We start from the raw sequence: 13,764 nt of genomic DNA, 5'->3' as shown, positions 1-13,764 counted from the left end.
CAGCTGGCTACCAGCTGGAGGCCACCACATATGACCCTGGTCCTGCTCAAGGATGTGATTTTTTTCCTATCAAAGGGAAGTTTTTCCTTGACACTGTTGCTTGATGAGGATTAAGTCCAGGGTCTCTGTAAAGCACCTAAAGACAATTTTGATTACAGACTTGATTACAGGTTATTTGATTTGATATTACATAGGGACTCACTCTGGATCCGCCCTATTATAATTGTAGAAATTGTACGCACTGTGTACCTTTACTTGTCCTGTCTGGGCCCACTGTGTGTGTTCCTGTACTTGCTACATATTGAGTATCAAAATCTGTGGTCTACTAGCAACGTGTGGATATTTCATCTGGTTCTCACAACTTCGAAGGACTGTTTGCTGGTTAAGGCATTAGAGGTTAAGGTTAGATTTGGGTTTAGGACATGGTTAGACTTATAGTGTCAGGGGTTAGCGGTGATGTTAGGGTATGATGTAATTACAAGTGTGTGTGTCGAAGGCCTTGCCAGTGTGAACCAGGGCCAACATGGATGGCAGTTCAAGTCTTCTTTAATCATTTTCATCTCAGATTTCCATCCAGGAAATTGTCCTGGATTGCACTAATTTAGGCACTGTGAGACCTCAAATTCAGAAAAGACTGCATGTTCCAAGACCTCCAGCCTCTGCAGCAGGAGGAAAAGGCTGGTTCACCGTCCACCTGGCCAACAGAACCACCATCTGATGCCAGCATTAACAAAAAGAGCTGCTGTGAAGTTTGTGGGGCCAAGACAGTCAGAAGTATACATGTAAGCAACACAGGGGCAGTCAAACCGTGGCCTCATGTGCTGGGCAGGCAGGGTATCAGTGCAGAACGTGTTTTGCTTGTATTGTGTAAACCAGCCTGACTGTTGAAGAATATTTAATTTATTCAATCATTAATTTGGTTGTTTTATAGTAGAGTGGAACAACAACAACAACAACACAAGAAAATCTATTGTTGTCTTCATTTTATTCGAAAATAAAAAACAAGTAGAGGCCAATAATTCATAAATGTTGTCATCATTTGTTGTGTATTTTTGTTGTATTTTATTCTAACTCCCAGCTCTTCCAAGACCACCTGCTCTCCTAACTTAGATGTCTCCTCCTGTCTCTTCCCACCCCCTCTCCTTCTCTCGTGTTTACCCATCTTCACACCCTCTCCACAGCTTTGCACTGTGAGCTGGTAGTTGCATTTGTATCAGGTAGCTTTGTAACATGGATCCATTGTCTCTGACTGTACGCTGCTGTGGACAAAAGTGTCTGCTAAAAGACTAAAATATCAGAACAGAACAAATGAAAATCATTTTATATTTACACTACAAATATATGATACATTTATAAAGACTTCTATCATACTGTTAAACAATATTAAATTAAAGACACATTTATATTAAAATGAGAATTTAAATAAAAAAATAACATCATGTCATTGGTCAGGAAAAAATCAAGTGTTAAAAAAGAGCAAGGTCATCATTCTCAAACTTCTTTCCATTTATTGAGATCAACAAGTTCATTAGCATCATAAAAGGTCAAAAGACAGATTTATTATGCTTATTTAACATGCAGGATGACTAATATAAAGATAGATGCATGGTTTAAATGAGCATGATAAATTTGATATAGAAGACATAGTTTGTGTGTACTTGTGTAGTTCGCAAACATCTGAGCTGCACATTTAAGTGGATGTTTAAGACATTTAATTTAGTCAGACTAAACTTCAGCCATCTGAGGATTGAGATAGATATGTAGTACAAAATGGCCAGTGGTTCCATCTGGCCAAACAAGGTCCAGGAACCTTCTGAAGGTTCCTGAGTATAGCTGCCAATCAGAAACTCGTCAAACTGGAGTTTAATATTTTTGTTGTAGAAAAGTGGTGTTACAACCAGCCAGATAAACACTGCGGTAACAGAGAGTAGCCTGACCCGCTGATGTGTGGAATTGTACAGTTTCAAGACCACACCGGCAGTTCTAAGGACTATTAACACGTGCACAATTTTTCCCAGAGCACAAGAGAGAGAGGCGGCAAAAGTGATCCTGACGGCTTTGCGGGCCCACTCACAGGGCACAAGCACGAAAACTGCAGGTGAAAAAAAGTGCCAGTTCATGATGAAAACCATCACAGCTGAGGAATTATTACCGTGATGAATTCCGTTCGGCGAGGGTTTACGTCCTGTCACAAAGATGCTGAGGAGCAACACAGCTGCCAGGAAACATCTGGCAATGCCTCTGTTGTTGTCTGTAGGCCACAGGCCATCCAATCTGCCCTGGTGGGGAGTAAATTTGACGCCATCTGTGGAAAAAACTTTAGCATTTACTGAAGAAAATAGTAGCATGCTTCTCAGCTTAGCCGCAATCATAGAATCACCTGAATGGGTAGGAAAAGCATCTTTCAGGCACCAATATTTAGACTGCATCTGTAAAATAATGATAAGGACATGACATCATCTTATAGTTTATACTATAGTTGTATGCTTGTGTGTAATATCTGACTCAAAGACACATTACCAGTTGTCAATTATCAAGACAGGTTCACTATAAAGAGTTCACAGTAATAATACATAGGGTCTACAAATGCTTTAGGGAAAGGTGATACAACGAAAATGGGAAGATTTCATGGGGAATTGGTCCAGTTTGTTTCAAATTTGTAGAATATTTGATGCTCAACCTGATCCATGACAAAGAACCTACTATTTCCCTTTAAAAGTTTAAATACAGATACTAAATAGCTGCCACAATTGAAAAGAGCCAAGTTTTTTTCACTTTACATTCTGTACATGCCAACCTGAGCCTGGGGGACTGCTGTTGCAGCCATCTTTCGCTCCAGTGGTGACCTTGGGCTTCCCTGGCTGGCGGAGAATATGAAGATAAGGAATTCTGAAAATGCAAGTCTGTCTTTGATGGGGAAACGATGCAGTCCCAGAAGTTCCTAATGCATGGCATAAAATATGCATTTAACAGCAAATTCCATTTATAGACTGTCCCCTTCCAAACGCAGACGTCATTTTCGCTGCTCACCTTTACTTCAAGCTGGGAAACGCTGCGTTTTGACAGGCAACATATCAACTGTTGACGGTGATAGCCGTCCTTGATTTGTTTCTCTGTATTCACAGGATTTGTCAACACACTGACACGACCATGACAGAGGAAAGATTTCAGATATACGCTGTCAAATACAGAGCCCTCACAGTTGATCCTCTCCAGTGTGGAAATCTGCTTAAAGACAGCACTCATGGTTGGAGATCTGAATAAAATGGATTTGAAAAACCAGGAAATCATCATTTCATCATGAGACGAATGGTCACATTTTTTTTTAAAAACATCAATAACCTGCATGTAATTGGCTCGACTATAGTATATTTAAAGTTTACAGATTCACATATGAAGCAAGACGATCACACAAACCTAAAGTTCGGTATTTCACCAACAGTGTACAGTACTCACCTCTTACATGTCAGCAGTTCTGACTTGTCAGTGTTTTCATGTGAGCTGATCCATGTCAGCAGTGTTAAAGAGACAAATGTGACTGCTGTCATCTCAGAGCCTTGCCTTTGGCACAGTCTGGACTCTCGGAAGGATGTATTTTATAGCTTCCTCTCAGGTGTAGGTGGGCCATCTTCACCAGCAACTTTTGTGAAGGATGTCAGGCATAAACAACAAATCTGACACGTATACACGTGGGCCCTATCAATCTTACACTGCTATAGGGTGAGATTTATTAAGTTAGTGGTGGTTTGTATAATCCACTAAAAATAGAAAAACAATGATGGGATTTAATTCAGGAAATTTAAATGTTTAAATGATGATTTCCTTGTGTGAAGGCATTCTTATATTTTCCTTTTGATCTACTTTTATTTGATGGATTTATTCCTGTCTGCGTATGAGGCAGAAAAATGGAAAAGTACTCCCAGTTATTTAGGCCTCATCTGTCCATCCAGTCATACTAATGGTCACACAGTGGTGCTGGCTTTATCTCCCACTACAGTATTACCTTTTTTTAGTGTGTGCAGGGTGACCTTTGTACTACCACGTATGTGTTTAATGTGCTCAGTGTGTCCCCAAGGAGAGGAGAGGAGAGGAGAGGAGAGGAGAGGAGAGGAGAGGAGAGGAGAGGAGAGGAGAGGAGAGGAGAGGAGAGGAGAGGGGGTGGGGAGATGAGAGGAGAGGAGAGGAGAGGAGAGGAGAGGAGAGGAGAGGAGAGGAGAGGAGAGGAGAGGAGAGGAGAGGAGGGGAGGGGAGAGGAGAGGAGAGGAGAGGAGAGGAGAGGAGAGGAGAGGAGAGGAGAGGAGAGGAGAGGAGAGGAGAGGAGAGGAGAGGAGAGGTGAGGGGTGGGGAGAGGAGAGGTGAGGGGTGGGGAGAGGAGAGGAGAGGAGAGGAGAGGAGAGGAGAGGAGAGGAGAGGAGGTGCATGAGAAAATTTGATAGTTATTTTTATGTGCACATGAAGAAAGAATTGAAGTTTTGCGTACAAAATAACTGAGATTCTTAGTGAGATTATTGATTAAATCACAGTAGAAAGCAGCTTAAGTACAAAAAACTTCGATCACTTATGACAAAATCATGTATTCAGAAGAAATATTAACAACATTAACACACTGTATATTTTCCCCAAGTATTAAAATAAAATTTAACAGAATTTCCAGGTTGCTTGTGAGTCGGACTTGCAACAATGCACCCAGTGACAGGGCAGGTTTTAATGAGTATGAATAAATATAAATGACTGAGGCACCAGGTGAGACACAAATACCTTTGCCTCTCTTTTTGAACAGCTTATGTCCCTTTGCACAAAAATACCTGTCAAATGTCTACAGCTGTGGATAAAGCTTGAAACGTCTTACGTATGCGTAATGACCCTGACTATATGGCAGTTGACAGAAAATCAATGGATGATGCAGATATTGCAGATTCTACATGCAGTGCATTGGTACATTTTATCTCCAGCAGATCGCCCTTTAACATCAAGCCCCAGATCAAACACAGAGACATTATTACTTTAGTAGATTAATGTGTCTTTGTAATTCAATTTCTAACAAATAGAAATATAAGATTCTGACAGTCTCCATCTGATTATTTTTAAATGGTTTATAGACACAGAAAAGAATATCTGTGTGAAGCTACTTTACATTACTGACATGACAGTATACCTCAAGGTCAGTCAAGGTCAAAATAAAGCCTTAATTGGCATACAATGTCATATTTGCATGTTGTGAGGAGAGATTTTAATTAATTAACACCCGCCAAACAACGTGCCACCTGATGATTGTTGCTCTATTTGCAGAGATGAAGCAATCTCTTCCCTGCGGCACATTTCCCAACAGAGTCAAACCGCAAGGTGACTCATTATGCAACAGATGGGTCCTTGTTTATCCAGTGTTATTTTTGCGCTCGTGCATGTGAAGGACCTCCGTTTCTGTTAAACTTGATTGTTTCATTTGAACTTGGTATTTGCTTTTGGTCACATATTTCATAAGTGACTGCTGATATATGGTCTTGTTATTTATTATTATATTTATTAATTACTCTTTAAATAAATTATGAAAAAAATGGGGATGAGAATCAAAGAAGACTGGCTACTTTAAAGAAAATGCTTATACATGTTTCAGATTTCCAATTAAAGAATATTTTTCACACATTTTTTAGATGGAAAACAGCCCAATGTAAATTGTCATAATGCATCTGCAAAAAAATTGATGAATATAACCTCTGAATTTTATTGTTTATTTATATGTACTCAAAACTATGCTTAATTGTTCATACATGCAATGCACACACCTGGCATAAATAAGATGGGTAAAATATCTTTTTCCCTGGTCCTCTACAGTATATTAGCCAATTCTTTATTGTAGATAGATACTATAGTGTAAATGCATAAACTCAACCAAAGCTCTATTGTTGAAACACTCATTAATTTATTTAACAGTGTAAATTTATTTAAGATAAAGACACAGATATGACAATGATTAACAATCCCAGTCAATGATTAATGGTTTTATCAGGTCTTTCCAATGATGTGTTTCTTTGTGTTCAACTCAGGCCGAAACAAGATGATAAAACATTTGGGTAAAAAAATGCAAAACAAAAGTCCATAACTTGAGGCCAAAATTGCAAAGATCTCCACGGCAACTAAAAACTTCCCAGGAGAGCTGACATAGGCTGGAATGAAGGTGACCCACACAGCACAGAATATCAGCATGCTGAAGGTGATGAATTTAGCTTCGTTAAAGTTGTTGGGGAGTTTCCGAGCCAGAAATGCCAGAATGAAACAAAACATGGCCAGAAGTCCGATGTAGCCAAGAACAGCCCAGAAGCCCAGAGCTGAGCCCAGGGCACATTCTAGGATGATTCTGTCATTATAATACTCCATATTCTCAAAAGGATAGGGGGGGCTGATCGTCAACCATAGTATACAAATCAAAACCTGTACGAAAGTGAAGGCCACAACACAGAGTCTCTGCTGAGCAGGTCCGAACCATTTCAACATATTACTACCAGGAAGTGTGGCTCTGAAGGCCATCAGAACCACCATGGTTTTACCCAGAACACAGGAGATGCAGAGGACGAAGGTGATGCCAAACGCTGTGTGTCGCAGCATGCAGGACCACCCAGAGGGTCGACCGATGAAGGTCAAAGAGCACAGGAAGCACAGAGTCAGAGAGAAGAGGAGCAGGAAGCTCAGCTCAGAGTTGTTGGCCCTGACAATCGGAGTTTCTTTGTGGCAGTAAAAGATCAGGAACATGAATGTGGTGAGAAAAACTCCCAGTAGAGAGAATAAAACCAATAAAGTTCCCAGAAGTTCTTTATGTGCCAAGAACTCTATTGATTTGGGGATGCACGCATCTCGCTCCTGATTGGACCAGAACAGGTTCGGACATTTTATACAGTGTATGGAATCTGCAAAATGGAAACCAACACAGAGGAATATGGTATTTTGTTAGTGCACTTTCTTAAATGCTGCATTTGAAGGGGATGGGGGAATGGGCTGTTTGTTTTATTTACTTGTGGAATTACTGATCTCTCCTGGTGGACATGGAACACAATCAAAGCAGCAGACGGGCTTTCCTTTCTGGAGGACCTTGTGGGTTCCTGGGAGACACCTCTGGGTGCACACTGACACAGGTGCCTGCAGCACATGCACAAATAAGCACACACACACCCATTCAACACAGCTCAATATTCACAGCTTAATGTGCAGACAAATTGCATATCGGCTTTCTTCTTTACCTCCATCTCACCATTTCCCCAAACGATTGGCTCGTCACTCATGATGAACTGATGATCCTCCGGGAGAGAGGCATCATAAATTCCAACTGTCCGTCCCTCTAAAGTGCCCTTGTCTGTCAGTTGTATATTGACAAGTTCGTATCTTGCTGGAGAGTCCCCGCTCCTTTCAAAATAAACCGTTTCCCCCTCAGAAGTGTTGAATCTCACCGTGTTGATATAATGCAAGACCTGGAAAAAACAGACATATTCAGTTAAACGAAATGACGTCTGTCATCGCTGTCATTATTTCCTCACCTGCCACGGTTGAATGTGCTTGGGATCAGCACAGCTCCCCTCTGAAAAGGGACCTTCACCCTTTTCACATTTCATCAGATTGTCGAGCGCGTGGGCCACCACGTAGACGGATTTGTACACGTTATTAGTGAACCTGAGCTCGGTCACGTCAGTAAATGGTGACGTGTCATTCTGCAGGCTCTCAGAGCCACTGCACGGCCTTCTCCCTGTACTTCCCGTGATGTTGAGACTGCAGGCAAACCTGTCCTCCCAGAACTCTGTCATGAACGCACTCGTTGGGAACTGCGCTGGGTGGAGCCCCCTCAGGTGTTCCTCCAACCCCAGGATTTTAGCCTTGCTGACCGTGAAACCCAGTGAGCCCAACAGGATGCTGTGTCCCGAGCTGTCAGTCAGAGAGTGATCTGTGATCCAGGCATCGCTGCCGACCCACTGCAGTCCTGTGATGTTCTGACTGTACAGCTCCTGAGCCAGCAACTTAATCTCTCTGTGAGACATGAAAGCGACAATCACTTTGGAAGTGGCCCGCTTCACAACCTCAACGATTCTCTGGAGTGTTTCAGGTGGACCCGATGATGAGAAGGATTCAGAATACTCGGTGCACACACCGTGCTCTTGTGCCGCTTGGATAAACGTAGCTATGCCACTGAGGCCATACTCATTATCCACAGCTATGGCCCCAATCCAAGTCCATCCAAAGTGCTTGACCAACTTGGCCAGTGCTCTGCTCTGATAAAAGTCGCTGGGAATGGTTCTGAAAAAGGTGGGGAACTCCTTTCGGTTGCTCAGACAGGCACAGGTAGCAAAATGGCTGATCTACAGTGAAAGAAAGAATCAAAAGAACAATGTTGAACACTCAAAATTCACATCAAAGGTGTTATTTTTCCAAAACATTGTGCAGCTCAGGTGAACAATTAACGCACCACAGGTATGTGGAACCTTCCAACAACTTGTGCAAATGCGATAGTTGGCCTTGATCCCGAATGTCCCAAAATGGCTTGAATGGTCTTGATTTTAGTGCAGTTTTCATTGCTGATTTCATTCTCAAGTCCACTCACCAGGGCCAGTGCAGCTCTCAGTATGTCCATAGTTCCACAGGTATTGTAAATTTTGTAGCCAAGTTTCAAATGGGGCAGTAAATCAGGATTTCTGTTGATCTCCTCAACAGCAAATATCAGCGTCTGAGCAAATTTAAATTCTCTGTAATTGAAGCTAGGGTTTTAAATAAAATCACATATTAATGTCTGGAATACATCACAAATCACACACAAATCATTTAAATGGAGAGATTATGCTGCATACTTCTTGCATTTTCGAGCTTCTGGAATGTGCTGAAAGGTGTCAATGACATAATCCTGCCCTGTGCGAAATGAAAAAATGCCTCCGATGACAAAGTCACCATCTTGGGCCAGTTCAGGCACTTGTGCGGAGTCTCGGAGACGGCACAGGGGTGTCCCCTTCCCCAGCAGCACAGCCAAGAGGAGCAGCCGCAACAGTTGCATTGCTCTGCTCTGAAGGCCAGCCCAGCTGCACACAGCAGGGATTTATACACATTTAACAACAAGGAGGCAAGTTGTCATGGTGGTACGCAGCCCTCATGGGGACTAAAACAAACAAGTCCAGCCAAGGATGTTTTTGAAAATATGAATTTTATTATTGAACACATATAGTGTTCACAAATGAAACACAATAAAGACAGGTAGGACATGAAAGTAGTAATTTGGTTGCAAAAGATTACAATGCACTAGGAAGAAAATGGCTACTGACAAAATTAGCAGCATTATTTTAAGCATGCCTTTCCCATGATGTTCTTTTTGTTGTTCCTGTCTGGTTTCAGTAAGATGATATAACATTTTGGAATAAAAATACAAATGAGCAGTCCAAACCCTGATGACAGAATTGCAAATATTTCCACGGCAACGCTGAACTTCCCAGGAGAGCTGACATAGGCTGGAATGAAGGTGACCCACACAGCACAGAATATCAGCATGCTGAAGGTGATGAATTTAGCTTCGTTGAAGTTATCGGGGAGTTTCCGAGCCAGAAATGCCAGAATGAAACAAAACATGGCCAGAAGTCCGATGTAGCCAAGAACAGCCCAGAAGCCCACAGCTGAGCCCAGGGCACATTCTAGGATGATCCTGTCTTTAAAGTCCTTAATATTTTTAAATGGAAATGGAGGAGAAATTGTTAACCAGAGCAGACATATAAAAACCTGGATGAGAGTAAAACCCAGTACGCTGAGTCTCTGCTGAGCAGGTCCGAACCATTTCATCACATTACTACCAGGAAGTGTGGCTCTGAAGGCCATCAGAACCACCATGGTTTTACCCAGAACACAGGAGATGCAGAGGACGAAGGTGATGCCAAACGCAGCGTGTCGCAGCATGCAGGACCACCCAGAGGGTCGACCAATGAAGCTCAGAGAGCACAGGAAGCACAGAGTCAGAGAGAAGAGGAGCAGGAAGCTCAGCTCAGAGTTGTTGGCCCTGACAATCGGAGTGCGTCTGTATCTGAAGAAAATGAACATGACGACAGCCGTCAAACACGTTCCCAGAAGTGATGCTGCGGTCAGCAGAGCTCCCATCATCTCTTCATAAGACAGGAACTCTTCCTTCTTCTTGATACAGGTGTCTCTTCTTTCATTAGACCAGAAATCAGAATGACATCGCACACAGCTGATGGAATCTGGGAAACAACATTAAAGCTGGTGTCACATTTGCTTGGTTACAGTGAACCTAAATGTGTTGTCTCCCTCTTTCACGGCCAGAACAGTGTTTTATCACCTGTGACAAGTTGTTCTTGAAGTGCAGTAGCATTGCCCTGGTGACATTTTCTACAACAACTGAGCTACACGTGTGTCTGGGTGCCCATGAGCACAATCATACACATGTCTGGAAGGTGTGTCTGATCAGAACCCTCTGGCTATGAGGCGACTGTGCTGAACACTGTACTGTTGGACAAAAGGCCTCGCTATAATATGATAATAATTACTGTATATTTGAAATACCTGACCTGTACTGTTGCTTATCTCTCCCTCAGCACATCTCAAACAGTCATAGCAGCAGACAGGTTTCCCTTTCTGCAGAACCTTGCGAGTTCCTGGGGGACATTTCTCACTGCAAACTGACACAGGCACCTGCCGTGGCAAAATTCACAAATAAATCATTTTAACTTGCAAAATTAAAATGTGTTTGAATAAATTTTGGCTTCATGGTTTACCTGCTCTGAGTTCTGAGTCCAAACGAAAGTCCTGTTTGTCAGTGTCAGCTGTCTGTCAGCAGGTAAAGATGCATCATAAAGACCCACTGGGACAAATTCCACATTGCCATTTTCTGTTGGCTGCCAGTTAATAATCTCATATTTTGCTGGTGGGTCTCCGTTCTCATTGAAATAAACCTCATCTCCTTCCTTTGTTTTGAAACGAATCTTTTTTATGTGCTGCAAAATCTAAAGTAGTATAGAAATGGATCAGAAATACACACAATGTAACAGACAACAAATAACAGTTTAGTGTTCAACTCACCGTGAATGGATCCAGCTGTGCTGTTTTATTACATGTGTTATTACAGCTGAGAATATCATGAAGCGTGTGGGCCACAGCATAAACTTCTTTATAGACGTTGTAGAAGATGGGCATGAGAGACATGTCAGTGAAGGTGTTTTTGACACCAGCCAGATCTTCATGTCCAGAACATTCTCTCTGATTCTCTGTTGTTGTTGACGCCGAATCCTCAAACTTACAGTCAAATAAAGCCTCCCAAAACTCTCTGAACAGTTCTTTACTGGATGAATTGAGTTGCTTTACATCCAGAATGAATTCTTTCATGCCAGTGACATGTGCTTTAGGGATGGAAAGGCCTACAGCTCCATCCAGAATGTGACGGACATCCATGGCTGCAGTGTGAGAGTCAATGATCCAACCTTCGCTGCCCACCCACTGGTAACCAGTCAGGTTGTGCTGAGACATTTCTAGAATCAACACATCAATATCCAAGTGCGAGAGGAAGCCAACAATCACCCTGGATGTGGAGGCCTTGATAATGTCGATTATCTGTTGTATTTTTTTGGGTGGATCAGTTCTAAATACAGCCACAGAGTACTCCACACAGATGCCGAGCTCCTCTGCTGTTTCTATAAAGGTTGCTATGCCGTTATTGCCGTAATCATCATTTGATCTCACAGCTCCGACCCAAGTCCAACCAAAGTACTTGACTAATTGGGCCAAAGCTCTGCTCTGGTAATGATCACTGGGTATTGTTCTCAGGAATGAAGGGTACTTGTTTTTATCACTGAGGCAAGCACAGGTAGCAAAGTGGCTGATCTAGAAGAACAGAAGTGTGTTGTTTCCTCTTTTAAAGACAGACATGGAGTGAGCATGACAATGACACAAACATAATGAAAAAAATACATGTTGGCTTTTACCCACCAGTGGAACATGAAAGGGTCCAATAACAGTCGCTACGGCCATGTTTGGAGATGAGGAGGTCTCCCCCATGATGGCCTGCACTTGTGCAGGTTTGGTGCATTCATCAGAAAGTTTAAATGTAGTTTCCCCACCATTTATCAAGGCCAGAGAAGCTCTCACACCTCTGGCAATAGATCGACAGGAATCATAGAGCTTACAGCCTAAAGTGATGCCAGGCAGGAGGTCTGAGCTGTTATTGATCTCATCTATTGCAAAAAGCATCGCCTGGGCATACTGGAAGCCTCTGAAATTCAAACTTTATGCAAATATTGAAAAGAGTTACGATTGCAATTGATTACTTGAAATAAAAATTGCATCTATTGTTTAAATCTTACACATTCTCAGATCTAACTGTGGTTTCATTTACCTGATGCACTGCAGTGGCAATGGTTTGTGCATGTAGGTGTCCCGCCTGTTTATCCAACTACTGTGGAAAGAGAAGATTCCTCCCAGGATAATGTCCCCATCTTTGGATAACTGGGGGTTCTCGGGATCCCCCATCTGTAGACACACACGGTCCTCAGCCTGAGAGAAAGATACTAACAGTAAAAGTTGCAGGAGTGCCCAACCTTGCTCTGGCCAGTTCTGAGTGGAAGTCATGCTGTGTGTGGGAGCAAAGCCACTGAGTGGCATCACGTGCGCATGAATGTTGTTCAGAAGCCTGCATGAGTATTTATGGATTTCAAACCTCATAAACAAGCAAACATTGATGTTTGATCTCTGTGGACCTGTAGTCACGGTTTCATTTACATATGACAGCATTACTGAATATGTAGCACATGAATAAAGTTGATTTATAACAGTTGCAAAAATGCCATCAGTTTAATTTTGTTTAAAACACTTAGACTAAAAATTAAATACTTGGTAATGTATATCTTTTGCTCTGCCATTAAAGACTTTTCTTCACTATCAGTTGTTTTTGTCGCATGCACCAAAAAAAAAAAAAAATCCTCCAATAATTCACAAATTCACAACAAATATAATGCACAAGGATTATAAGTTCATATACTTTAATAACTTCCCATAATGTAATTTATTTACTCAGTTCAAGTTGTGACATGATGCTCATGTAGCATCACCAGAAACTTTTGAGCCTCCTCCAGCCTGTGCAGCTCAGAATGGAGACTAAAGCATCAAAAAATCATTTTGACTCTGCCAGAATAAAATATATCACCAGGACATATATTATATTCCCAAGATGAGAATGCTGTTTCCACTATCAGTATTGATGACAGGCAGAAGATCTGCACTTTGATTCAGTTGATCGGTTTATAGAAGACATCAAAAAAATTTAAAAGAAAAGCGTTGTGGGAGATTTATTCCTGATAACGTCCAATAGATGTTGAAGTCGCAATTTACTTATGTTATGCATAATAGAAATTAATAAGAATTATGATTACTCCAGGGGTGTCCAAACTTTTGGCAAAGAGGGCCAGATTTGATAACGTGAAGATGCCCGGGGGCCAGTAGATCCTTCTGATGTTTTTTAACCAGAAAAGTCACTTGCAAATGTACACTATTATAAAACAATTTTCATTGTCACAATTCTCTTTATTTTTCAAATGGCAGTGTAACCAAATGTAAGACACTCAGGCAGACGTGAACAACTCTAAAAACACAATTCTGCCTTTAATTCATATATGGAGAGTCAGATAACATTGAACACTGAACTGTATGGAATACCTTAAATTTCCATGAGTTTGATAAATGTAATGCAAAGTTGTCTGTTTTCATTCAAGTTTAAAACAAGTAAATTTTGCTCTTGTCTTTTAC

General features: G+C 41.7%; 3 protein-coding genes across 4 annotated transcripts; all 3 read right to left on the bottom strand.

The window, feature by feature from the left end:
* Positions 1–1,398: 1,398 nt before the first annotated feature.
* LOC115251479 (uncharacterized) lies at positions 1,399–3,564 on the bottom strand. The gene is made up of 5 exons (XM_029843877.1): positions 3,457–3,564; positions 3,031–3,256; positions 2,798–2,941; positions 2,381–2,429; positions 1,399–2,305 (listed from the first exon to the last, which is right to left on the bottom strand). The coding sequence occupies exons 1-5, from the start codon at positions 3,546–3,548 to the stop codon at positions 1,611–1,613; spliced, it is 1,206 nt and encodes a 401-aa protein (XP_029699737.1). The 5' UTR covers positions 3,549–3,564; the 3' UTR covers positions 1,399–1,610.
* A 2,439-nt stretch (positions 3,565–6,003) lies between these two features.
* Positions 6,004–9,025, bottom strand: LOC101068199 (extracellular calcium-sensing receptor). The gene is made up of 6 exons (XM_003977221.2): positions 8,826–9,025; positions 8,447–8,735; positions 7,527–8,339; positions 7,233–7,460; positions 7,008–7,131; positions 6,004–6,902 (listed from the first exon to the last, which is right to left on the bottom strand). The coding sequence occupies exons 1-6, from the start codon at positions 9,023–9,025 to the stop codon at positions 6,004–6,006; spliced, it is 2,553 nt and encodes an 850-aa protein (XP_003977270.2).
* Positions 9,026–9,200: 175 nt separating this feature from the next.
* On the bottom strand, positions 9,201–12,610 carry LOC101068429 (extracellular calcium-sensing receptor). Of its 2 annotated transcripts, XM_029844329.1 has the most exons (7): positions 12,561–12,566; positions 12,359–12,516; positions 11,953–12,247; positions 11,050–11,847; positions 10,746–10,973; positions 10,539–10,662; positions 9,201–10,211 (listed from the first exon to the last, which is right to left on the bottom strand). In XM_029844329.1, the coding sequence occupies exons 2-7, from the start codon at positions 12,490–12,492 to the stop codon at positions 9,304–9,306; spliced, it is 2,487 nt and encodes an 828-aa protein (XP_029700189.1). In that variant the 5' UTR covers positions 12,493–12,516; positions 12,561–12,566; the 3' UTR covers positions 9,201–9,303. The 2 variants fall into 2 exon arrangements, with proteins under 2 accessions (XP_029700189.1, XP_011616659.2); XM_011618357.2 differs by having other exon boundaries at positions 12,359–12,610.
* Positions 12,611–13,764: the final 1,154 nt, after the last annotated feature.

The sequence above is a fragment of the Takifugu rubripes genome, chromosome 11 (assembly GCF_901000725.2).
Source record: "Takifugu rubripes chromosome 11, fTakRub1.2, whole genome shotgun sequence".
NCBI classification, from domain to species: domain Eukaryota; kingdom Metazoa; phylum Chordata; class Actinopteri; order Tetraodontiformes; family Tetraodontidae; genus Takifugu; species Takifugu rubripes.
This window is presented reverse-complemented; position numbering and strand designations above follow the sequence as displayed.